The 27384-nt window shown below is 42.8% G+C and overlaps 2 protein-coding genes across 7 annotated transcripts in view; one reads left to right on the top strand and one right to left on the bottom strand.

Moving 5' to 3' along the window:
- The window catches only part of ANGPT2 (angiopoietin 2), a 71217-nt gene extending 69831 nt beyond the window's left edge, over positions 1-1386 (top strand). For both annotated transcript variants that reach the window (XM_073336234.2, XM_073336233.2), the window contains exon 9: positions 16-1386. In XM_073336234.2, coding sequence (XP_073192335.1) covers positions 16-176 — 161 coding nt within the window. In that variant the 3' untranslated portion in view covers positions 177-1386. The remainder of the gene's footprint in view (positions 1-15) is intronic.
- MCPH1 (microcephalin 1) overlaps positions 1-27384 on the bottom strand; it is a 231812-nt gene that overhangs the window by 123679 nt on the left and 80749 nt on the right. For 4 of the 5 annotated variants that reach the window (XM_073336219.1, XM_073336231.1, XM_078852081.1 and 1 more), the window contains one exon: positions 13778-13855. In XM_073336219.1, the coding sequence (XP_073192320.1) occupies positions 13778-13855 (78 nt within the window). Of the gene's footprint in view, positions 1-13030; positions 13119-13777; positions 13856-27384 lie in introns of those variants that run through there. The other variant, XM_078852080.1, reaches the window with a different exon arrangement.

Raw genomic sequence — 27384 nt, 5'->3', positions numbered from 1 at the left:
TTTCTGTTCTTACAGGCTGGTGGTTTGATGCATGTGGTCCCTCCAACTTGAATGGAATGTACTATCCATTGCGGCAGAACACCAACAAATTTAATGGTATTAAGTGGTATTACTGGAAAGGATCAGGCTACTCTCTCAAAGCCACAACTATGATGATCCGACCAGCAGATTTCTAAATGCCCTTTGCATTGTATATGAATTGTGTATTGTATAGTCTTCAAAGACTACATTTGCCAAACATTTAAACTCACAGCTACAATGTGTCGTTTTCCAGCCCAGAAAACATGCACTAGTATTCCGAAGGGATCAATTTGTTCCAATTCTTGAATTGTGATAGTCTTCATCAGTTCAAGCTCACATTACTCAACTAGACACAGCAAAGTCTAAAACATGAAATAATCTGTGTAACAATGATTTTGGCAGAAAGACTGAGTTTAAAGGCTGTCCAAGAAACTGTCAGACAATTTAAGGACTTTGTTTTCTTGATCGTTTATGTTCTGTGTGTTAGTAAATAACTGGAACTGTGAAAAATATCTAAAAACTTAGTTTTAGAAATGCGCCTTTGTGCTCATCACTGAACTTTAATAAAACATTAATATAAAACTCTCCTAACTTGCAATCTAAATCTAGAACTATTTTTCTATCCCATACCTTGTTTGTAGTTTATGTACATAGAACTATATAGTGCCTTGTAATTAGCTCATTGTCATAATTAAAGGATACATTCCTTTGCAAAGGTTTCTAAATAACGTTTAGACTTATTTGGGGCTTTTCTTGCAGTCCACATTAGTTTATTTAACACTCTTAGGAGAAATAGCATCTCCATTTAAGTGCTTTGCATTTATTCTTGGAAAATACTGTGTATAATTGATCACTATTTTAAAGGTTTTTTTAAACTATCAGATGTTGTACTTATTGCCATTGATATTTTAAAGTACAAACAATCCTGCCAATTATAGTATACTATCGTGTGTTTTATTACATTTTCTATGAAGATTGCACTTTTTCCCCTTTCTAGTTGTTTAATGTATAACAACTGAGAATTAAGTATTACATAATGCTGTTGCCTCACTTAAACATCAGACAACTGCTGTTCTCCATGCAATTAAATATCACCTGGTGATGTTTGTTTAGACCCTTTGTGAAAAATAAGCTAACTTTAATAACTTCTTTAAAACCAATCTGCTCTTTTATGGAAAAAAGGTCATGTTATTTCTTAAGATAAATGTTATTACATTTTAGAAAGAGAAAGAAGAGAAACCTAAAAATATCCTATGGTCAGACAGTTTTTCTGTGTGGGAAATAGCTGCATGAGACTCAGACAATTCTGAGTGTGGTGATAATCTAGGCCTCAATGTAGATCTTTAAGTGAATAAATGGCTTTATTTGGTGATTTTTCCCAATGTTTATTGTAACAATATGCTGAAAAAGAATGTATTATAGAGTATTGACAGAAATGCTAAAATTAAGGTTCAGAAGACACTTCTCTTCTAAACCCTTTCAATGTTTTATAGAAGTCACACCAAAAAAATAACTTCTGGGTCGAAATTTCTCATGCTTGGTATCAGCCCCAACACGACAATTTTAGAAATTTTTCATTGACCGCTATTGAACTTTGAGTTCCAAAAGTGAAACAAAAAAGCATGTTTCTGGTACAGAAAATTTTTCTAGATTTTTCTGAGGCTCAGATAACAAAACATGTTAAAGTATTTTTATCTTTTATATATGCACATTACATCAGTAATTGTGACTGATGTTGGGAAATGAGTTAAGAATAACCATATTGTTGTAAATCAACTGTTCTCAAAAAGTTACCCAAGTTACTTGCTTTCAGTGGCAAAAACAGACTGCTGTACTGGTAGCAAGTAATGTATCAGAATTAGTCAAGGAGAATAGAGGCAAAATATACATTATGAGACTTATAAAAATAATACTTCATAGTGTTTTATATGAACCCCATGAATTAAAAGTTAATTGAGTTGCCCTAACAATTATATTTTGCCTATTATGTAAAATACTTAAGACCGTTATTTAAAAATGTAATATTACTTCTATCAAGCTTATAACATTCTTCTTCAAACATTCTAAGTCAAAAGATTACTTTGTAAATCACTTCCATAAAACAGCTGTCTCACAATGGAATGATACTTTATTCCCCATTTTTAATTCAATAGATCACCAAAATACGCATACTTTTATCCATATGAAGAAATACAAAAGATATCCTCAACTTCTGAAAGATTTAGGTCATTACCCACAGCAACAATCCATTCTTTAAAAGTGCTCATTAAGGAACCTCTTGGTATCAGACAGCACAACAATGGGTACAGTATGAATGACTGGTCAGTCATTAAATAAAAACCATGCTTCCTTGTCCTCAACTATAATCTTCAGTTTGTCTAAGGAAAGTACAGGGACAATATCAGATGATGAAACTAATGCTGATTTAAGGTTTAATTATTTTTTCCTATTAGGAATTGAGTTGCTTGAGTCAGATCTGTAAAATATGAATTCTTGTTTCATAATATTGTTAAAAATTATCTGTTGAGTTGCTCAAAATTTTCAGCACATCTAACAAGCAGACATTGCTGGTCTAGTTTGATTTTCCAATACTCTCAATCATTACCAGGGTATTAACCTTGATCATTACCCCAACCAAAGTCTTAAAATCATCATTCTGTAATTACCATCTCTAATTTTATTTGAAAACTCTGTAGTTTTTTTAAAATCAAACCTTAATGTTTAGACAGGGCCAACTCCCAATATTTTGGCACTTGAGGCAGGGAGCTCAAATGACACCCCCATGCTCCCTCGCTTGGGACAAAACTTGGAAAGTCTCAATTCTGCCTCTTCCTGTTCTACTCCTCTCATGGTACTGCTCTGCTAAAGTACCCCAATAAAGGAGAACTAACAACTTAAAACGCCTTGTTCAAAAATTTTAAGTAACACTTAACTTTCAAATGCCTGAACAGCAAATGTAACTTTTCTTGTCTGCATAGTAAACACTGGCATTTTTATCTGTTTGAATAATCAAAGTGGTGCTTTCCATGCCTTCTTGGTTGCAAAGATTTGAACTGCTTCCTGCTGAAGGTCCACAGTCTGGGCCAGCTCATGCTCTATTGAGATTGTTGCAAGGCCGACCAGCCTCTCCTGTGTCATCGTGGAGCGTAGATATGTTTTTAACAACTTCAGCTTGGAGAAACTGCGTTCTCCACCGGCAACTGTTACAGGAAGTGTTAGAAGTATGCGCACAGCAACAAAAGCATTTGGAAAGAGGGTGGTCATCTTATTTGTGCACAGATATTCCAGAACAGCCTTTGGAGTTGATCCTGCTGAAATGTATCTTGAAAGGGCTTTCAGTTCATCACCTAAATCACTCATATCAATATCGTGCATGTCATCATGTGTCAACACTGTCTCTAGTGCCCTGCATTCTGGTGTAGGTCTTCGTCAGGTATAGCGAGGAGTTTTGGAATATCATACAACAGCCCAAATATACTGCATGTTCCTTGAGTTGCATGAAAAGTTCTTCAACTGGCTGTATTACATAATCCAGCACCTGGTTAAAGAATTCAACTTTGAATTGTTGTTTGGGGTCTCTTATGGGATTATCCCGTGCCTCATAATCAAAATGTCGTCTTCTTCGGTGACTCTTGTATTCTTGAATGGGTGGGAAAATAGCTTCCGTGTGAAGTTCCTGTGCCAGCTTCTGTGCACTCTTCAGAACGTTTTGAAATCCCTCATCTGACCGATAAGACTGTAGTATGACTTTGTTTTGCCAGGTTGTTCCATTGCTCCAGATATATCAAGGTCAACACCTTGGAGTCTCTTGCTTACAACAGTTATTTCAAACAGTATGTCATGCCACAACACTAAGCCAAACAGAAATTTCAAGTTATGTATGTTTCTAGTGATTTCATTTCCCTCTGCCACTGTTATCCCATGAACAGTTCCTGTCATAGCGTTATCCTCCATAATGGCAACTATGGCATCATCTATCTTTCCAAATTCGTGTTTTATCACCTCCACTTGACTTTCCCATCGTGTGGCACTCAGTGGTTTCAGTGTCAGAGAGGATGTTTCCACATGTTGCTTCAAAACTTACCATTGATGAGTTGATGCAGAGAAAAATATATAGATGCTTTGAATTACATTAAAAAATTCAGCAGCCTCAGTAGAAGCTGATGCTGCATCCCTGACCACCAAATTCAATGAATGAGAACTGCATCGGACCAAAAAAGCTCGAGGGTTTAACTCTCAGATCCACGTCTGCACTCCTCTGTTCTTTCCTCTCATGTTGGCACCATTATCGTAGCCCTGACCTCTCATGTCAGCTATCGCAATTCCTGTATCTTCCAGCTTTTTAAGAAGCACATTTGTCATACCAGCTCCTGTAGTATCATAGAATCATAGAATATCAGGGTTGGAAGGGACCTCAGGAGGTCATCTAGTCCAACCACCTGCTCAAAGCAGGACCAATCCCCAACTAAATCATCCCAGCCAGGGCTTTGTTAAGCCTGACCTTAAAAACTTCAAAGGAAGGAGATTCCATCACCTCCCTAGGTAACGCATTCCAGTGTTTCACCACTCTCCTAGTGAAAAAGTTTTTCCTAATATCCAACCTAAACCTCCCCAACTTCAACTTGAGACCATTACTCCTTGTTCTGTCATCTGCTACCACTGAGAACAGTCTAGAGCCATCCTCTTTGGAACCCCCTTTCAGGTAGTTGAAAGCAGCTATCAAATCCCCCCTCATTCTTCTCTTCTTCAGACTAAACAATCCCAGCTCCCTCAGCCTCTCCTCATAAATCATGTGTTCCAGTCCCCTAATCATTTTTGTTGCCCTCACTGGACTCTTTCCAATTTTTCCACATCCTTCTTGTAGTGTGGGGCCCAAAACGTGACACAGTACTCCAGATGAGGCCTCACCAATGTCAAATAGAGGGGAACGATCGCGTCCCTCGATCTGCTGGCAATGCCTCTATTTATACATCCCAAAATGCCATTGGCCTTCTTGGCAACAAGGGCACACTGTTGACTCATATCCAGATTCTTGTCCACTGTAACCCCTAGGTCCTTTTCCGCAGAACTGCTGCCGAGCCATTCAGTCCCTAGTCTGTAACAGTGCATGGGATTCTTCCGTCCTAAGTGCAGGACTCTGCACTTGTCCTTGTTGAACCTCATCAGATTTCTTTTGGCCCAATCCTCTAATTTGTCTAGGGCCCTCTGTATCCTATCCCTACCCTCCAGCCTATTTACCTCTCCTCCCAGTTTAGTGTCATCTGCAAACTTGCTGAGGGTGCAATCCACACCATCCTCCAGATCATTTATGAAGATATTGAACAAAACCGGCCCCAGGACCAACCCTTGGGGCACTCCACTTGATACCGGCTGCCAACTAGACATGGAGACATTGATCACTTTACCTTGAGCCCGACAATCTAGCCAACTTTCTATACACCTTATAGTCCATTCATCCCGCCCATACTTCTTTAACTTGCTGACAAGAATACTGTCGGAGACCGTGTCAAAAGCTTTGATAAAGTCAAGGAACAACACGTCCACCAATTTCCCCTCATCGACAGAGCCGGTTATCTCGTCATAGAAGAGATTTAGATTAGTCAGGCATGACTTGCCTTTGGTGAATCCATGCTGACTGTTCCTGATCACTTTCCTCTCCTCTAAGTGCTTCAGAATTGATTCCTTGAGGACCTGCTCCATGATTTTTCCAGGGACTGAGGTGAGGCTGAGTGGCCTGTAGTTCCCCGGATCCTCCTCCTTCCCTTTTTTAAAGCTGGGCACTACATTAGCCTTTTTCCAGTTGTCCGGGACTTCCCCCGATCGCCATGAGTTTTCAAAGATAATGGCCAATGGCTCTGCAATCACATGGGGGATAGCTCATTGGCCTGCTAAACCCAGGTTGTGAGTTCAATCCTTGAGGGGGCTGTTAAGTTGATCAGGGGCAAAAAATGGGGATTGGTCCTGCTTTGAGCAGGGGGTTGGACTAGATGATCTCCTGAGGTCCCTTCCAACCCTGTGATTCTGTGATACAATCCTTTAGCAACTCCACCAACTCCTTTAGCACTCTCGGATGCAGCGCATCCGGCCCCATGGACTTGTGCTCGTCCAGCTTTTCTAAATAGTCCCGAACCACTTCTTTCTCCACAGAAGGGCTGGTCACCTCCTCCCCATGCTGTGCTGCCCAGTGCAGTAGTCTGGGAGCTGACCTTGTTCGTGAAGACAGAGGCAAAAAAAGCATTGAGTACATTCGCTTTTTCCACATCCTCTATCACGAGGTTGCCTCCCTCATTCAGTAAGGGGCCCACACCTTCCCTGACTTTCTTCTTGTTGCTAACATACCTGAAGAAACCCTTTTTGTTACTCTTAACATCTTATGCTAGCTGCAACTCCAGGTGTGATTTGGCCTTCCTGATTTCACTCCTGCATGCCTGAGCAATATTTTTATATTCTTCCCTGGTCATCTGTCCAGTCTTCCACTTCTTGTAAGCTTCTTTTTTGTGTTTAAGATCAGCAAGAATTTCACTGTTAAGGCAAGCTGGTCACCTGCCATATTTACTATTCTTTCTACACATCGGGATGGTTTGTCCCTGTAACCTCAATAAGGATTCTTTAAAATACAGCCAGCTCTCCTGGACTCCTTTCCCCCTCATGTTATTCTCTATGGGGATCCTGCCCATCAGTTCCCTGAGGGAGTCAAAGTCTGGTTTTCTGAAGTCCAGGGTCTGTATTCTGCTCCTCTCCTTTCTTCCCTGTGTCAGGATCCTGAACTCGACCATCTCATGGTCACTGCCTCCCAGGTTCCCATCCACTTTTGCTTCCCCTGCTAATTCTTCCCGGTTTGTGAGCAGCAGGTAAAGAAGAGCTCTGCCCCGAGTTGGTTCCTCCAGCACTTGCACCAGGAAATTGTCCCCTACATTTTCCAAAAACTTCCTGGATTGTCTGTGCTCTCCCAGGAGATATCAAGGTGATTGAAGTCTCCCATGAGAACCAGGGCCTGCGATCTAGTAACTTCTGTGAGTTGCCGGAAGAAAGCCTCGTCCACCTCATCCCCCCTGGTCCGGTGGTCTATAGCAGACTCCCACCACAACATCACCCTTGTTCCTCACACTTCTAAACTTAATCCAGAGACTCTCAGGTTTTTCTGCAGTTTCATACTTGAGCTCTGAGCAGTCATACTGCTCCCTTACATACAATGCAACTCCCCCACCTTTTCTGCCCTGCCTGTCCTTCCTGAACAGTTTATATCCATCCATGACAGTACTCCAGTCATGTGAGTTATCCCACCAAGTCTCTGTTATTCCAATCACGTCATAATTCCTTGACTGTGCCAGGACTTCCAGTTCTCCCTGCTTGTTTCCCAGGCTTCTTGCATTTGTGTATAGGCACTTGAGATAACTTACTGATAGTCCCTCTTTCTCATTATGAGGCAGGAGCTCTCCTCTCTCGCGCGCTCCTGCTCATGCTTCCTCCCGGTATCCCACTTCCTCACTTAACTCAGGGCTTTGGTCTCCTTCCCCCGGTGAACCTAGATTAAAGCTCTGCTCACTAGGTTAGCCAGCCTTCTTGGAAAGATACTCTTCCCTCTCTTCGTTAGGTGGAGCCCGTCTCTGCCTAGCACTCCTCCTTCTTGGAACACCATCCCATGGTCAAAGAATCCAAAACCTTCCCTCCGACACCAGCTGTGTAGCCATTTGTTGACTTCCACGATTCGACAGTCTCTACCCAGGCCTTTTCCTTCCACGGGGAGGATGAATGAGACCACCACTTGTGCCTCAAACTCCTTTATCCTTCTTCCCAGAGCCACATAGTCTGCAGTGATCCGCTCAAGGTCATTCTTGGCAGTATCATTGGTGTCCACGTGGAGAAGCAGGAAGGGGTAGTGATCCCAGGGCTTGATGAGTCTCGGCAGTCTCTCAGTCACATCGTGAATCCTAGCTCCTGGCAAGCAGCAGGCTTCTCGGTCTTCCCGGTCAGGGCAGCAGATAGATGACTCAGTCCCCCTGAGGAGAGAGTCCCCGACCACCACCACCCGCCTCCTTCTCTTGGGAGCAGTGGTCGTGGAACCCCCAACCCTAGGACAGTGCATCTCATGCCTTCCAATCAGCAGAGTCTCTTTCTGTTCCCTTCCCTCAGATGTATCATCTAGTCCACTCTCTGCATTAGTACCTGTGGAGAGAACATGACAACGGTTACTTACCTGTATCTGCATTGCTAGTATATGGATGCTCCCCTTTCTTCTTCTGGAGGTCACATGATGCCAAATTTCTTCACCATCCTCCTGTCCCCGCAGTGCAGCCTGCTCTGAACCTTCAGAACGTTGTCTCCGTAGAAGCACATCCTGACGTCTGTCCAGGAAATCTTCAGTTTCTTTTATGCAACGCAGGGTCGATACCTGTTGCTCCAGACCTTGAACCTTCTCTTCCAATATGGAGACCAGCTTGCACTTTGTACAGAGAAAGTCGCTTCTGTCCTGTGGAAGAAAGACAAACATGGCACATCCAGTGCAGGTCACAACAGCTGAACACTCCCCATCCATATTATTTTCCTTCTACGAGCTTCCTCAGGAATTGTAGTAACTACTCAGAGAAGCCGGCAAGATGTAAGCCTCAGTGGGCTCTCCCCAGGCGAACTCCCAGGCAAACTCCCTCTGTTAACCTCTCTGCTGTTCGCTGCTCAGCTGGTTCGCAGCTGACTGGCTTTTTATAACAGTCAGGCCCACTCAAGGCTCACCTGGAACAAAGCACTCCCAATTCACACTTTTCAAACAACCAGTCAAGCACATGGTCAAACTGTCCCCACAACAGACACTCACCAACACAGCCTCCTTAATGCAGCCCTTAGCGTACCTCCTCTCAGGCAGATCCCAGGCAAACTCCCTCTGCTAGCCTCTCTGCTGTTCGCTGTCATCAAAGTCAATGAATTCTAGAAAATGCTCTCTGACAGTCACCATTGAAGGGACATTTTCGCTAGGTTCAGTTGTTGTTACAGAACGCACTATTCAAGTCATTTGTTCCATATGGCTGATGTCAGATGTGCAGTCCAGAATAACAGAGTAATATCTTGCTGACGTCAGATCTGCCACAAATCTTCTGTTTGACTTTTGTTGCCAGTAACTGTATGATCTCATTTTGAATTCTTTTTCCAAGGTAGTGGTGTGTGTACATTTCTTGGGTGGTGACTCCTCTTAGATGCTCCTGGAGTACAGCATCAAGCTCAGCCATCATCTCCACAATTTTAAGGAAGTTTCCATTGTTTGGCATGAAGTGCCATGCAGTGCTAGGTTTTGGATAACGAGCACGCTCACAATGAGCACAATGAGCCTTTTCAGAACATTTTGCCAGTAAAGAGACTCTGATGCAATCTTCTCTTGATGCTGATCATCTATGGTGGTCTTTAACCTTAGTCTCATCTCAAGCTCTTTCCACCTATGGAATGCTCTCTGGTGATTTGCTGCCTTCTCATGGCATGCAAGATTTCTAGCCAGATTTTTCCAGTCCTTTGTTCCTGTAGAACCCAATGTGGCTGGAACATTAGACTGGAAGAGTTTGCAACAAAAACGGTATGCAGCATTCTGTGTTTTTGAGTACATAGGCCATGGACTCTCCACTTTGTCACCATTGGGGATTTCACGTCAGTAATGTGTTGGATGGAAACTTCTATTTTCATTGTCTTTAGAGAACATGAAGTTTTTCACTTGCTGTGGCCCATGCATTAGAAGGAAGTCCCTCAGGCTACTGCTCAAGTGTGTCCACAGTCCTGGATCATCGAGACTTAAGAACTAAACTCAGCAGCAGCCGTTTCTTGCGCCGCCACCACACTCTTCTCTGATCTACACTTTTCTTCAGGAATGTGCACGGTTACATCCATTTGAGATGGAGATATGGATCCTGCAGTAGCTGCCAGGTCACCTGCACTCTGACTAACTGGAAGATCAGGCATCTCCTCACCACTCTCATCCTCACTGGGGCCGGAAGGCTCACTGTGAACATTTGTGTTTATGTATCTCAGGAGAGATCCTTCCTGCTTAGATGGAAAAGATTCCTTTGCTTTCTTTCTTTTTCTGAATGCTGCCCCAGAAGGGTGTTTTCTTCTTTCACTCATGACTGCTGTTCCGTGCCAACTATAGTGGCTCTCAACACTCAGTTGAAGGAGACAAATAAGCAGGCTGGTAGCAGGGCCTGAGTGAGGGAAGATAGGTCCTTAAGACGCTGCTAACTGGCTCCTGCTACTTCAGTTGACTGCCTGTTGTCCTCAAGTGGGTTCAGGGAAGCAGCAGGAAACAGGAAGTTCCCATAGAAGCTGGTGTTAATCAGTCCAGGGGGTGCTAGAGAGGTACATAAGAGGATCCTCCTCCTCTCTCTCCCTGCAGCTCCTGCTGCTTTCTGTTATTCCCTCTCACCTTTTCTCCTGCCTGCCTGTTATGTCTCTTGTGCCCTCCTTCCTCCAGCACAGCAGTCCACCATCTCTGTGCATCTAGAGCAGAGAGAATACATATGCACCAGCAGCAGACACAATTTTCTATACTCTGGGTCCTAGTGGTGCTCCCCTCCACAGTCTGACACCTGAGGCGGCCGCCTCAGTTTGCCTCATGGTAAGGCCAGCCCTGTGTTTAGAATTCAATTAATCAATTTTAGATGCCTTTCTAACTAAATAAGATTTCATGGCTTATTTAAGGTGCAAACTGTAACAATGCTGGTTCTGGCAGGATCCAACTGAGAGTGCCAATTCAGGACAAATTGCTTAAAGTAGGGCAGTTACAGCCCAAGGCTGGGGTTTCTGTGCACACCAAGGCAAACCAAATCAGCCAAACAGAGAAGACTTTGGTTTTACCCCACTGGCTAACCACAAGTCACACAAGCAATTCCCTTAGACACAATTCCCTTAGTTTCCCGGTATCACCACCAGTGCCACTTGTTATGGGGACAAATGGTTATGAAAACCAATACCCCAGTAAAAGAAAAAAGGTTCTCTCGATCCCAAAAGGACCAAGCCCCAGACCCAGGTCAAGGTACAAATAGATCTTACCCACAAATCACGCTGTTGCCAATCCTTTAGAATCTAAAATCTAAAGGTTTATTCATAAAAGGAAAAAGATGTAGATGAGCGCAAGAATTGGTTAAATGGAATCAATTACATACAGTAATGGCAAAGTTCTTGGTTCAGGCTTGTAGCAGTGATGGAATAAACTCTAGGTTCGAATCAAGTCTCTGGAGTACATCCACAGCTGGGATGGGTCATTCATTCCTTTGTTTAGAGCTTCAGTTTGTAGCAAAATCCCTCCAGAGGTAAGAAGCAGGTCTGAAGACAAGATGAAGATGAGGCATAAGCCTTTTATAGTCTTTTCCAGGTGTAAAAACACCTCTTTGTTCTTACTGTGGAAAATTACAGCAAAATGGAGTTTGGAGTCACATGGGCAAGTCCCTGCATACTTTGCTGAGTCACAAGGCCTATCTGCCTTCTCTCAATGGGTCAATTGTATAGTTGATGGTCTTAATGTGCCATCAAGCAGGCTAGGCAGAGCTGACACCAACTTGTCTGGGGTCAGAAGCATAGCATAAGTTTGAAATACAGACAGTATAGAGCCAATATTCATAACTTCAACTACAAAAATGATACACACATATAGACAGCATAATCATAACCAGCAAACCATAACCTCTCCATAGACCCCTTACATGATAACCTTTATACAATATTTGCTGCAAATATATAACAGTGGTTGCAACAATGATCTATTCAGTTACAGATTATATCAATAACATCACACAAACGCTATCTAAAAAGACTATACAGGTGTCGGATGAGGCAATGTCAACCATTCAGTGACTTTTACCACAGCCTGCAGTGACTGCAAGAAGCGACTACAAAGTAGTAAGAGTGCCTTTTCCTGCCTCCTTCCCCAACAACCTTCAAAAGCATAAGCATTCTATATTTCTCCATTCCTAAATGCTTCTTATGAGATATAATAAGAAAAGGGAGGGAACCCTTTTGAGCGCAACTAATTACAACAAGAAAAATTAAAACACCTTGAGATGGGAATGTTTGAAAAGATGATAGATTCACTTATTCACAGATAAAGTACAACACAGACAAAAACAAAACTAACTCTCTGCACAGCCCTGATGTGCCTCAACCTGCCTTTTCAATGTTCCCCAAGCCTTCCCATTTTTACTGAAAGAATGAAGGTGATAAGCAGATATTAGACAGAAGTGAGGAAGTTAATAAAAGGCAGAAATCACTCTCAAGGGGTTTTACAGAATGTTGTGCAAAACTATTGATAACATGCCAAGTTATTAACATGAAAAAGGGTTTAAAAGAAACAGAAAACCCTACAGCCTTAAGCTAAAATCATCTGGCTTTCTCCCGCTTCTCTCTTCAACATACTCTATGAACAATGATTGACACAACAGAAGCAGCACACCTACCAGGATAGAAAACAACATGCTAGTTATTTGCTGCCCCACAAAACATCCCTCTACCTCTCTCTGAAAGGACTCTTACATTAAACAAATCTATAAATGCATCACTAGTTTCTTTTCACAGTCACACAGTCATTTTAGAATAACTGTTGTATTTTATCTACACTATAATAGCATGTTATTTAAAACCAAAGAGAAACCCTTATCTTGGAAATGTTTGGGTAAAACGATTACGAATGTAAAATGGATTTAAAAATCCCAAGTTCAAAAAATTGTAGTTAGGAAAGTTCAATCATCAGTTATATGTTCTCTCATCAAAATGTTTGAAACACTATATGAAACAAGTAGCTGAAGAAAATCTCTCTTACACAGCTAAGACAAATTGTAAACCCTTTTGTGATGCGATCAACCATCAGGTTGGTACAATCCTGCTTGTATTAAAGCCCAAAACGAATTTACTGCTTAATAACTTCAGACAACATGAAGTGGGGGTATACCTGGAGATAGCCCAGTATATACAGGTAATAAAACTTTCTGCACAAATGCTCAAGTCATTGCTGAGAAGCTAGCATTTAAGAAGAACTGCTCTGTATTACTCACTTACTGGGTTGTGAAGCCCATAGCGACTTTAAGTTCCTGAAATCCATTCAGTGGAAAAAACAGTAATGTAAGCAGCATCTGGAACAGAAGTATTAAAGATGTGGCCTGTTGCCTTTTCCCACCTTATGATAGTCTCCAACTGAGACACGAGCACAGCAAGAAATAAGACATGATACTACAAAACTCAAGAACGTGCATATTTAAACATGAAACTTATCCCAGGTCTAGACTACAAACTTACATTAGTGTAACAGTATAACATTGCTCAGCTGTGTGAAAAATCCTCACTCCTGAGCGAGGCAGTTATAGCGTCCTAACCGCCACTGAAGATAGTGTTATGTCAACAGGAGAGTTTCTCCTGTCGACATAGCTACTGCCTCTCCCAGAGGTAGATTAACTATGCTGATGGGAGAAGCTCTCCTGTCAGCAAAGTAACGTCTTCACTAAAGCTGCGCCACTGCAGCTTTTTACATGTAGACCTGCCCTTATTTACTCAGAAGTTATTCAACAAGTGAATCTCTTTCTAAATGTTTACATGTACCACAGGTTTTGCATACTGTTCCGGAAGGAAGATTGGACAAGAGTGGGGAGAGAGAGTGAATATGTGTATCTATATTTTTTCTAATAAAGACACTTATTCACGAGAGCCAGTCACCATTATTACCCCCAACTTCTATAACTGTTCATTTAACGGAGAAATGAATGTAAGTTCACAAACAGAGGAACATTTAACTTACAGGAGCTGCAGGGAAATTGGCTGACAGTTCGTATGGTTCCTCTGAAATCCAATGTCCACATTCCAAAGACCACAGTACCTAAAATAAAGTTAAGTAGTAAGTAGACACTTAAAATTACATTGTACTTTTCAAGAGGCAATAAAACAGCAGCCACTTTGAAAACATAACTAAAAATTAACAATGAAATTAGAATAGTTGGTTACACTTTTTTTTAAACCTAAATCAAATGTTTTCCTGCAGATTAATAAGAGGTTTAAAAATAAGAATTTGTGGTTGCTTACTTGTAGTCTCTTTTCTTCAAAGGAATACGTCCACATAACTTCAGTGTGGATAATCACCTGTCTGTAGGTTTAGAATAAAAGCTGATTGGATGGCTGATAAGAGACTAGCCCTTATCTTCTGGAGACCCCCTCAGTTTTGAGATGCTTCCAAAGCTAGCCTCTCTGGATTGTGAAACAAAAAATGAATCTCATCCTGCATCAGCACCTTGCAAAAATAATACTCGAAGAAAAATTTAACTACTGCAAAGAACTTCAAACAGATCTCCCTTTTTAGGGAGGAACAGATCTGTGGGCCTATTCCTTCAAAAAGGGAAAATTTTCAGGTAAGCAACCACAATTTCTCCCATTGTCTCTCAGGGCTAGGTCCACAGATCTCTGCGTGGGATTTTTTCAGCAGTGACAAAATTCCTAGGGAGAGAACAAAATAATGTCACTGAAAGAAAGGATTTCCTTACCCTAAGGAATCACCAGTGTGCAGAAGCCACATGACAAAGGCTGCGTCACCTGAAAACTGAATATCTATCTTGTAAAACAAGGTAAATATACACAGGGAGGACCAAGCTGCAGTTTTACAGATTTCATTGCAACCAGCCTGTCCTTTCTCACCCACGATGCCACCACCACTTGTACTTTAAATAGATGAACAGTGAACTCTGATGCCCATTGGAGAATTGAATCCTTTTGCTCTACATGCCTCAGCAATGCATCAGCATATCTACTCAGATTGATGATTTAGATGCCTTAGCACCTTTTTCTTGGATGAAATAAGACCAGTCAGTCTGTTTTTCTTATGTTCAGTCCTTTTCACATTAAACTTTAAGGCTTATCTTACATTCAACAAATGCCATAGTTTCTCCTTTGGGTGAGAAGGATGTGGACAAAAAGAAGACAATGAGATCCCTTGTGCTTAATGAAAAATCAAATTCACTTTTGGAATAAAGGTGGGATCCATTCTCAACCACCTTATCTTTGTAAAAGATGCAGCAGGATGGATAAAGCTCCCAACTCTAACATCTTTCTTGCTGAAGAAGTGATAGCAGTCAGAAGAGTCGTTTTGATAATCAAGTAAAAAGGACACCTGCATTATGGCACTGAGTACAACGTTCAAATTCCAAGATGGAGATCTAGGCTGTCTCGCCTGGACGGGGAAGGTAGTGCCATGAAGGCGATGAGCTCTCTCGCCGCCTCAAAGGTCTCCGGTGTGAAGGGCAGCTCCAAAGCCTCTCCACGACTCTCCCAAGGAGGGGAGTCCTGAGGAGCTGGACTCGACTGACCCCTTGTCAGTGCAGGAGTCAGCAGTGCCGGGCTAGGTGGTGCCACACTTACTTGGCCCAAAATGGGTCTCATTGCACCACAGTCCTTCCATCCCGGCCTCGGTGTGGATGAGCGCCCTCTGTCCAGCTTCCTCTTCTTGCAGGGCCCCAGGGACTGGGGAACAGTGCCGTGCGTCTGTATCAGAGTCTTTTCTCAGGGATGAAGTTTCCTTTGTCAATGTTGGAGCACTGCGCACCAACGCTGAGGAATTAGGTATCAATTTGGCTGAACTCGGCTCCGAGTGGGGGCAGAGGGCAGCCTCCATCAGAAGGATCTTCAACCGTTGGTCTCTTTCTTTTTGAGTCCTGGGGCAAAACCCCCTACAGATTTTGCAATGGTCCTTCTGATGTGATTCCCCCGGCACTTCAAACAAGAAGTGTGGGGGTCACTCCTGGTCATAGGCTTGTTACAAGCTGCGCAGGGTTTAAACCCCCGGGACCAATACATGCCCCGGCACTAAGGAATGGGGAGGGGGTAGGGATGCAGGAGATACCCCCAGAACAATTCCCTACTGGAATCCAACTATATAATGACTAACTACAACTATTAACTAACTGATCAAACTATTTACAGAAAGACAGTCTGAAGACTACTAGGAAGAAGGCTTGCCGAAGCAAGAGCAAATGAGCATTCCAGCTATCCATCATAGGCAGTAAGAAGGAACTGAAGTGGTGGCAGGGCCCTATATAGATGCCATGGAGGCGCAACTCTAGGGGACACCTGATCCAACCCGACAGGTACTGCTAGGGGAAAAACCTTCCGGCTACTGTGCACACAGCACGCACACACCTCATTGGAATCAACATGAGCAAGCACTCAAAAACTTAACTTACAGGAGCTGCAACCTGATATCAAAACCATCTTGTAAAAATTCCAGAACATGAGAGACTTTCGTTACATGGTGCTGAGTATAGATTCATAGAAACGTAGGATTGGAAGAGACCTTTCCTCAGCCTCACAGACCACTCAGAGTAGTTATCAATGGTTTGCTGCCAATGTTTGGATCATTAACTGAGTCACTCAAGTAGACCCCCTCCTTGGACGGGGACCTGCCTAGAATAGGAAAGGGTATACCCGTATCCCCTTCTGCCTAAGAAAAAGCCACCAGAACAATGAGAATTTTTGAGAACACTCATAGGTATAGATGACAGTCTAAAATAGAGCATTTTGCACTGCAAAATGATCAGTCCTATGGGCAAACTGCTGAAATCTCCTGTGTGCCTGGTGAATATAGGCTTTCTTCAAATCAATTAACAAAGTAATCCCCTGGCAGATCGCCACTGATATGGACTTCATGAACATGATCCTTATGAACTTGTTCTGGTGTTTTAAGTCCAACACAGCTTTGTCCTCCTCCGATCTCCTGGGTACCAGAACAAGAGATTGAGTAGTGACCAGAGAACATCTCCATCTCAGGAACTATACTGCACCGATTCACAAAAGATGATCTATGGCCTTTAGCATATCTTACCTCTTTTGCAGATTTGATGATACTAGTGAAAGGGAAAACGACAATTCATAATCTTTTAAAATTCTGTGCTGTACCATTGTTAAACCACATCTGGGATCCACCTGTCTGATGTGGAGAGAGGCCACTGGGTCCTTGAACTTTAATAGTCTCTCCCATAGGTGTTGCTTGTCAGAATTCTCCTGACCATAGTACATTGTTCCTAGAGTTGGAATTTGCATTGTGGAAAGACTAGTCTCTCTCCTTTCCGGGCTTAGACTCGTTATGTTTGCTTTTGTCGTTGTGTTGACTTCTATACTTAGAGAAGCCACAAAAAGGATATTTAGACCTGTAAAAATCTTTAGACTGGGATTTGGACTTAGGAAGGTTCTGCAAGATCTTTGATTTATCTGAGGAACTTTTGTCTAATGGATCCCCAAATAACCAAGCTCTTGACTATTTAAAAAAAATCAAATAAACCACTAATGTGATTTTTGCCTCTATATAGCCCTTCCAGGAATGTAAACAGAGGTGCTGTCTGGTCACCTCATTGGAGACCATGCTTAGTGCTGAAAACCTCAAAGCATCTCTGGTTGCATCAGCTATGAATGCTGAAGCCACTGAGATTTTCTTTAACTCTGAACCTAATCACAATGATTGCTTGGCCTTTTGACAGTCTGACTACCAAATTGTCTGTCCAGGCCAATACTGTTCTTGCCCAACATGTTGCCACAGCAGAAGCCCTCGGAGAGAAAGAAACAGCCTCAAAATGTATGATGCAGTGATATTTCAACTCTGCAGGCATTGGATTCTTTAAGGAAAAAGTCCCTTTCCATTTGGATAGCAGTCTCTTTGACTAATGATGAAACTGCCCCATCCACTTTGGGAAAAGACAAAATCTGCTTTGCTATGGTGCATGTTGTAGAATTTTCTCTCACACCTGGACAATGTCAGACTTTTGCCAAGGTTTCCCATTCAGCCTTAATTCCTCTTTCCAAAAAGACATGAAGGGGGAATGTGTGGTTCAGCTTAACCTGTTGGAATATACTTTTTTGTAATTTCTGTATCAATCCTCTCTTCTTCCTCCTTAGAATTTTTTCTAGCAGGCTCATCGGATAGAATACCTAAGTATCTAATAAATCTTTCTCAAATCATTCAGCTGGAAAAAAATCCTATTGATTCGCTTCATCCTGCGATTCAGATTCTGAGACTGAGAGTTCACCACACTCCTGTGAAGAACGTCCCGACTTTCTCCTTGACTTCTTTTTTCTTCCCTTCGATTTAGATTCAACAGATTTCCTAGCCTTCTTTTTTTTCCTTGTTGATACCCATGAAGATAAGGATGAAAATGAATTAAATGATGATGAAGGACCAGACAACAAATTCTACTCCTTTTATTATGATTTTTCTTTCTGAGTATGAAAACCCTGTGTGAAGAGCCTTTAGCTCTGGCATCCTCTGGGGATAAGTCAGAAGAACTGCTGTCAACTGGAGGACAGGCCAGTTTTCTCAGTTTCTGAGGTAATTTCTTGAACCTTGTTTGCCCTTTTTAAAAAATTTTCTCCTTAAGGGAGGTGGGGATTTGGAACCTGGGTCAGATGAGGAGTCCTGTGAACCTCTTCTGCTAATAGGTACCTCTTTATCTTTGTCCTTTGGAGAGAGAATAGAATGCCTGTGATGGGACACTGTAGCTGCTGCCTGGGTATCTGAGGTAAAGGAGCTTTTTGTGCTAAATCCAGGGGCTCTCTAGCCCAAGAAGTAATTTCTTCTTGGGGGGAGAGTCCCTTCTCCCCTCTGTGCAGAATTCCTGACTTCCCATGGGGAAAGAGATTTAATTGCTTGAAAAGGGAAGGAAGGGGTGAGGAGTAACGAAACCTGCACTGCAGGAAGATGCACACCCAAAATCGTCTCACCAACCACTCCTTGCTCCGCCTGTGATGGATTCAGCCAGTCTCACCTATGGTTTCCCCATGCAGGGCTGCTGCCTTTTCATGCAACCACCTGAAAGGCTCTCAATTTTTCCCATCATCCCCTGAGACATTTGTGGCCTGGTTGTCAAGACTCCTGGGGAATCAGCCTCCTAAGTCTGGCTAAGGTGGCCAAAGTGAAACCTGTCTGACCAACCGGCTGTAGTGCACAATGCACAAGCCTCTCCTTCTGCACGCTCTGGCAGAGATAAAAAGCAGGAGGAACACATCCTTGGTCTCCTATTTGGACCATTCTTGGCCAACCTCTTATCACCTGAGCAGTCGTGGGGGGTACAGGAGTGCAAGATGTCATAATTCTGGCTAGAGACAAAGCACCTCTTCAGGCTTTTTTCCCCACCATTCTCTCTCAGTTGGTGCTGGATTCCACTGCCTGCCAGTGGAGACAGAACAAAACTCAGGGGGTCTTCAGAAGGTGGGGGCTTGTCCCTTGTCAGCTGTCCAATCAGCTTTGATTCTGCCTCCTACAGTTACAGACAGAAGACAACCCACACTGAGGATCTGTGGATCTAGCCCTGAGAGAGAACTGCAAGTCTGCATTAATGATTTAAATGCTACTGAATAACGGTTATGACACAAGACAAGTAACTGAAAAAGGATCATTAAGAGACTGAAATTGATGCATAATGTGGGATATTACCTGAAAATAACACTGATGGGGCCATGTAGTGGGTTTCTGTGCCCACAGGCTACCATTTTTTTAAGGATCCCATTGCTGTGCTTGAAGTCAGGAGCACACCATGTTGTGATTGACACTACAATATTGAACACGCACAACTCCTCCCCACCTTGAAACTATCTGATTTCATACCTCCTCACTTGGAAGGAAGTTTTTAAAGTGCTTCTTACAAAGTGTGAATCTAGAATGACAACTGACCCTATAATATATTACCTTCCTTTTCAGTCTTTCCCATTAAAAAATTAGACACTTTTCATTTGTTTTTGTGTTAATATTTTAAGAGGTTTTGTATTTTTACGTTTTTATTATATTTATTTTTATTCTAATGAACACCCTTCTGAGTGCTCTGGTGAGGTCCCTATCATTATTATAGTAAATATTTCTCTAACGCTTTAAGCGTGAACAAATCAATTCAGTTCTTCATTAGGTAGTATTAGGAAACAGTCCTAAGGACAATATACTTCTCCAAAATAAAAATCTAGCTCTTCAGTTTAATAATGCAAAATTGTAAATTTAAAGATTTTTCCCAATAAATTATTACAATTCTATATCATATTGAAATTTACGCAAATGTCATATGCAACTAATTATATTAATAGGGTTTAACCAACGTGCACTATGTAATGACAACATATCTTATTCCCTTAATTTATACATACCCTAAAAACACTGAAATCCTATTTACATGGGTAAAATGTGTCAATGCTCTGTCCATATCTTGAGTTTAGAAAGATCATAAATTATATATCACCCCATATAAAAACAAATTAGAAGACCAAAGTTTGCAAAGTGAAACACTGAGACTCATAAAATAAAGAGTTTCCCTGCAACCTTAACTCTCTTCCAGATGCTGGCGCACTATGATACAGTCTTAAGTGGCACAACGACATACTACTTTTCCCTGCAGGCCCCGAACTCATTCAGCGTGCAAAATGGATGGTGCTCAGTGCATGAAGCAGCTGCTTAATGTTTATTTTTATCAGCATTGTCAAATGCAAGCTTCCGGCTTCACACACCATCTGACTCTTGCATTGTATAAGGCAGGTGTCCTGAGGACTTACTTCATTTACTACACAAATAAGGTTAGGCTTCTTTCCTATACAAAACTGCTTCATTCACAATTCAGCCTACAGAGTAAAATGAGATTGAGGTCATGTGGGGGAAACATAATATGATCTTGTAATTTAAAACTATCATACATAACCCATACTACACAAGGTGTATATGCAAAGAGGAAAGGCTCCATTTCATTAATTCCCTCCCCTATCATCCTTTGGGAATTGTATTTACTGTAGCACTAAAAAAAAAAGGCTAATAATGGTACAGCGTAATGGCTAGCTGCATAAAATAGACCAAAACAACATCATTTATATTCAAGGATCTTGGCCATTCAGCATTTCAGAGGTAGAGTTTCAGAGCAGCTGTGACACTTTCAGCAGTTACTTCAGCTTTCTGTTCCTAGTAGGGCCATTACAAAATGATTAGATAAGGAATTAAAAAAATATTGTATTTTAACATCGCTCAGTGACATTTTCCCTGCAGAGACAGTCCATGTTTCAACAGAGACACTTCCGCTACCTGTCGCAGAAATAGTCTACTCCTAATATGGTAAATAAATGGGCAGTATACTTTGCCACATCTCTAGAAACTTACTCATTTTTACAGATTCTTGAAAATGTTATATTTTCTGGATTACATCAGTTTCATAAGACTTTAGAAAAAAATCAGGAAACACTAGACAAATTATAATCAGTTCTTTGAAAACAGTTTACCGTTAAGCCTATTTACCTGTGGCTAATAAGACATACGGTTGAGAAGCCTTACTAATAGTGTTCAGGAACAATGTCTTGGAGAGGAAGCCCATCCCATCTACATGATAGGGAGAGAATAATGAAATTCCTACCAGGGTTCTAGCCCCAACCCCTGCAATTTTTCATATTAGCCTTTGTATTGTAGGTGTCTGAGAATTCTGAAGCACAGATACACATTCTGTTGAAAGGAAGGACCACCGTGCTCCATCCTATTACCTCATCCTGAGTCATGAATGTCCCCACTCTAGCACTGAATGGCTGACAAGCTGTTTGCATAATTTATTTATAAATTAATGCACTCTTGCCACAATTCAATCATCTCACTCTCTTTTCAGAACGTTTAAGTTCCACAATATCCCTCCAGTACTTCCCATTTAGCAAGGCTTGAATGTGGACCAAATGGGCACCCATCCACAAGGATTACAGTATAGTTCATGCATTATTTAATTCAATTAATTTTAAGTGCTTTCGGCAGTTTCCATAGCAATAAGAATAAAACCTGAATGGAAAAGTATATATGTACAAAAAAGGGCCGTCTGAATGTAGAAGGTAAATCCCTGTGTCCCAGCCCAATTCTCATTCTGGCAAATGCCTACATAGTCTTCCTGCCATTTCAGGCAAATGGGGTCCATTTCTTTCTGTTATCATTTCTATGCACAGTTAAAGTACTCCCAAAATTCATCCCAGAACAAGTTGAATTTTATTGGTGCATGAAGTTATTCCAGTGGATAGTTTTATATATTTTAGATTTAAATTTACAAAATTTCTGGGATCCTGTAAAAAAGAGGTTCTACCTAATCCAAGATATTAACCATACTATAAACTATAAAACACACTACACTGAAAGATGCCATAACAGATCTCACATCTGATATGTTGATTCTTCAAAATGGTACTGGCTACTGCCCGACAGGGTATTAGACTAGATGGACTATGGGTCTGATCGAGTATGGCAACGCCTATGTTTCTAAAGAGGAGGTTGTGGCACCCTGTACCTCATGTTCACCACTTTTGTATGGTTATGATACATTTTGTACAAAGCATGCCTTGTGAGGTATCATTTGAAAACTCATGATCTACTGAACATTGTTGTTCTGTTAACATGTGTACACCATCATTGTACACATAGTTACTCAATTTTGCTTTAGGTTTGTTACTGAAACAAGTTGTGAGTCTGGAGAACGCCCACAGACCACCTCTACAGAAATAACAGAGGACTGTAAACAAAGGCCTTGCATGTATCGCAAATGTCACGTATACAGAAGGTATGAGCCAGAAATTTACAATTCACCGGAGAGACACTTTGAATCTCACGTACACAAGAGATTGCTTTATCTACACCCCAGTGGGGGCAGGGGGAAGGATGTGCTCCTCAACAAGGAAGGTATAAAATAAGAGACAATGGCTTCTTCTCCTCTGCCCTGCACCCACAGAGAAAGATCCTTTAGAAAAAACAAAGAAAAACCTTTGAACTGGAGTAGTCCTCCCAGGCTGTAAGGAGACCCAGCCTGTGAACTAAGAAAAATGAACTGTGAACTACCTGTAGCATCTGATGGAGTGAGCAAGTTGCTTGCTTCAAGTCTTGGTTAGCTTTCTAAATTTAGGAATTAGATTGTGATTCTATATTTTCTTTCTTTTGTAACCAATTCTGACTTTTATGCTTTTATCACTTATAATCACTTAAAATCTCTCTCTCTAGTTAATAAACTTGTTTTAATATTTTATCTAAACCAGTGCGTTTTGACTGAAGTATCTGGGGGAATCTCTACTCAAGTAAACAAAGGCTGTTGCATGATCATTTCCATTGATAAAATGACAAACTAATTAATGAGCTTACTCTGATCCAAGAGGTCTTGAGCAGTGTAAGATGCACAATTCTGGGGAGCAAGGCTGGGACTGAGGGATATGCGGGTGTTGCCCTGCGTTAGTTTATGAGTGGCTAGGAAAGCATTCAAGTAACTTTCCTTCGTGTGCCTTGACATGGCAGTGTGATCAGAGCCTGGAGAGGCTGCTTTTTACTAGCCTAACAGTGTAAGAGACACCCTGGTCTGGAAAATTAAGGGGACACTGCTGTTCAAAAGTCCATCTTGTACCCTGAGGAATGTCACTGAAGTTACTTACCTGTAAATGGATGTTCTTCAAGATGTGTGGCCCCTATGGTTATTCCACTGAAGGTTTATGCATGCGCACCATGCACAGAGTCGAAAAATTAGAAAGCAGCATCCGTTGGTCTGCGCATATGCCCTGACCAGCCTTGTGCTTCTGTCCAAGGCGTTGAAGGGCAGAGCAGACCAACTACATCTCCAGTTCCTTCTCCACCATGAATCTGACAGATCCAAAGCAGAGGGGAAAGAATCATGGAAGTGGAATACAGATAGGGACCACACATCTTGAAGAACCTCCATTTACAGGTAAGCAACCTACTCTTCTTCTAGTGATGGTCCCTATTGTATTCCACTGAGTTATGACTTCGAGTTATTTCACTAACTTCACGACAAGCAGTACCGAAGTCAGAAGGAGGGTGAGAAGACAAAAGGGTCTTGCAGAAGCATCCACCACAGAGTCCTGCTCCAAGGTGTAGTGTGTGGAGATGGTACGTACAGAACTCCATGTGGCTGCTCTACATATGTCTATGAGATATGCTCCACATATGTCCTAAAGGATGCAATGGTCATAGCTTGAACTCTAGTGGAGTGAGTCCATACCCCTATAGGGGGGAGGTAGGCTCGACAGATGGTAGCAGAGTTTAATACAGCCAGAAATCCATTTGGAAATTCTCTGGGTGGAGATGGCCTGTACCCTAAGTCTATTTGCTACTGGAAGGAACAGCCTAAGGGATTTTCTGAATAGTTTTGTCCTCTGCAGGTAGAAGGCAAAAACCTGTCGGATGTTGAGGGAATGGAGTCAACTTCTTCTGCAGATGTGTGCAGTTTCGGGAAGAAAACAGGTGGGTGAATGGATTGCTTAATGTGAAACTGGGAAACTACCTTTGGTAAAAATTTTAGATGTAGACCCTATCCTTATGAAATACTGTAGACGGCAGATCTTCCATCATAACTCTGAGTTCACCGACGTATCTCACTCAGGTGACAGCAACCAGGAAGGCAACTTTCATCAAAAGGAGGAATATGAAAAAAAGTGCCAGTGGTTCAAATGGGAGCTTTTTTAATACCGAGTGTACCAGATTCAGGTCCCATCAAGGTGCAATTGTTTGGAGGGGTGGGAAGTGCAGAGGAAGCCTTTCCAAAATCTAGAAGTTAGCAGGAATAAAGGGAGAGTGACCTTTTACAGAAGGATGGAAAGCACAGATCACTACCAGGTGAACTTTCAAAGTGCAGAGGGTGAGGTCCGATGACTGGAAGGATAGAATATAGTCCAGAATGAGAGGAATTGCTGCTGCTTCTGGTAAAACCCCCTTGTGTTATGTCCAAGATAAAAAATGTTTCCACTTAGCCCAGTAACACTGTCTAGTGGAACCCTTCCTACCGTCAGAGACAACATCTTGCACAGCTGAGGAGCATATCTGTTCTAGCGCAGATGCCCATCCAAATACCACACCCTGAGGTGGAGCTTATGTGTATTGGGATGCTTGATCCTGCCATTATACTGGGTCAGAAGACTGACAAAGCTCAGGATGGAAATCAGTGGGCAGGAGGATATGAACAGGAGACTGGGGAACCAGAATTATCTGGGCCAGAAGGGGTGATCAGAATGACCCGTCTTATTAGATCTTGTGAAGCATTTGAAGGAGTGGTGGTAGTGAGGGAAAGACGTAGCTGAATTGGCCTGCCCAGAAGAGGAGAGCATCACCCTGAGAGTGGTAGTCGAGGGCTCCCTGGAACAGTATGTGGCCACTTGCTGTTCACCTGAGAGGCGAACAGGTCCTTGGTTGGGCTCCCCAATCACATGAAGCTGTCGTGTAGCACTGTATCATGAAGTTCCCACTCATGGTCTATTGCAAAGCATGTCCTGAGCAAGTCCACGATTACATTTTGTGCCCTCAGAAAATAGACTGCAGAGAGAATGATCCGATGGCTGATAAACCAGTTCCAGAGATTGACTGCCTCTGCACATAGAGTGGCAGATCTCCTTCCCCCTTGTTTGTTGACATAGAATACAGTGTTAGTGTTGTCCAACATGATCAAGACATGATGGGAGCCAAAGAAGAGAAGAAAGGACTCATGTCTTTCTTGCTGCTAGATATTCTAGCATATTGACATTCATCCTGGATTCCCAAAGCATCCACTTCCTTGCGTTGTGTGGTCAACCCAGCCTAACATGGATGTGTCTATTATACCCGTTTTGTCGGGGCATGAGGAAAGAAAGAGGACTTCCACAAGTACATAATATGGGTCTGTGAACCATAGGAGTATTGTACCCTGGCTAGAACTGTCAGCATGCTGTCCATAGGATGTGTGGCAGAGCTCCAACCTTGTCCCCATGGCTCCCATACTTCTAGACGGTTTATGCTAGCCTCAGTGGCTCACTGCGACCCTCCATGTAGCCCTTCTCTCTAGGGCCAGGGTTACAGTCTACTGAACCCTTTTCACCATAAGCCAGCAAGGAGGTTGGTGAGAGAACTCCCACGATCTCTGTTGTCCGTGGGAGCTTATTTCAGAACAGTTTAGCCCACTGTCCTGACAGAGACCTGTCTTCCCCTCCCAGGAGATGTGTCTGAGGTGGCAGGTTGGGGGGAACCCATGCCCTCCCTCCACCCCAGGTTCCGGCCCAGGCACCCTAATGGTAGCAGCTGTTGGCAGCCAACCTTTCACTGCCAGAGTTGCTACATTTCCCTGGGCCACTTCCCCACAGCTCTCCTGCTTCTCTCTTCTTCACCCTTACCTTAGGGCTCCCTTACTGATGGCTTAAGGGTGTCTTCATTAACCAGCCCTTTAGCCGCACTTCCTCTCCTCTGGCTCCCTGGCTCTCTTCAGCCTGACTGGAGTGAGCCCTTTTATAGTATCAGAAGGGACTTAATTAGGTGTTCACATTACCTTAATGGCCTCACCTGACTCTTTGCAGGTTAATTGGAGTCAGGTGGTCTCATTAGCTTGGAGCAGCCCCTGCTCTGGTCAGTCAGAGAACAGAAAACTGCTAATCCAGTGGCCAGTATATCTGCCTTCTACTACTTTGTTGTACCCAACTGGCCTCGGTCTATCACATATCCCTCCCCCCTGCTCAACACCAAGGGGTTGGGCAGCTTGGGACACCAGACAGTGTAAGCGTGATAAGCCATCGGCGTTGCCATGGCGACTCCCTGCTCTGCTGTATGCCGAACTGGAAAGGTTGGAGGGATAAGAACCACCTGCTTACCCTTGTGCTCTTTTCCTTGTTCCGTTGCATCCATTGAAAAGGGGCATGGTCGGTCACAAGGACAAATCTGCACCCCAGGACGGCCCCTAGCCCCACCTCAAATGCATCTGTCTGTAGGATGAATTCCTTGGTGAAATCCGGGGCTATCAATACGGGATTACTGCAGAGGGCAGTCCATAGGTCCACGAATGCTCGCTCTGCTGCGTCGGATCACCTGACTGGATCAGGACTATGGGCCTTCACTAAGTCTGCTATGGACTTGCCCTTGTGGCAAAATGGGGGATGAAACGCCAGTAATACCCCACCACCCTAGGAATGCTCGGACCTGCTTCTTATGAGTCGGCTGTGGCCAATTCTGGATGGTCTCTAGCTTATTCAGTTGGGGTTTTACCAGACCTTTTCCTACCACATAGCCAAGATATTTGGCCTCTTGTGAACCCCACAGCGCACGTAACAGGGTTCGCTATAAGGCCTTCTCACCTGAAGGTATCAAGGACCGCCCCCACTTTCTTCAAGTGGGTTTCCCAGTCTGGGGTATGAATCACCATGTCATCCAAGTAGGCCGCAGCATAACTGGCATGGGGGCGTAATAACTTGTTCATGAAGCGCTGAAAGGTAGCAGGGCCCCCATGTAGTTCAAAAGGGAGAACCGTATATTGGAAAAGACCCTCTGGTGTAGAAAACGCCGTCTTTTCCTTTGCATCTTCAGCTAGGGGAATCTGCCAGTACCCCTATGTCAAATCTAGGGTTCTCAAGTACCGGGCATTCCGCTGACGG

This window comes from Lepidochelys kempii, chromosome 3 (genome assembly GCF_965140285.1).
Source record: "Lepidochelys kempii isolate rLepKem1 chromosome 3, rLepKem1.hap1, whole genome shotgun sequence".
NCBI classification, from domain to species: Eukaryota; Metazoa; Chordata; order Testudines; family Cheloniidae; genus Lepidochelys; species Lepidochelys kempii.
The sequence above is the reverse complement of the archived record's forward strand: the minus strand, read 5'-3'. Positions and strand labels throughout refer to the sequence as shown.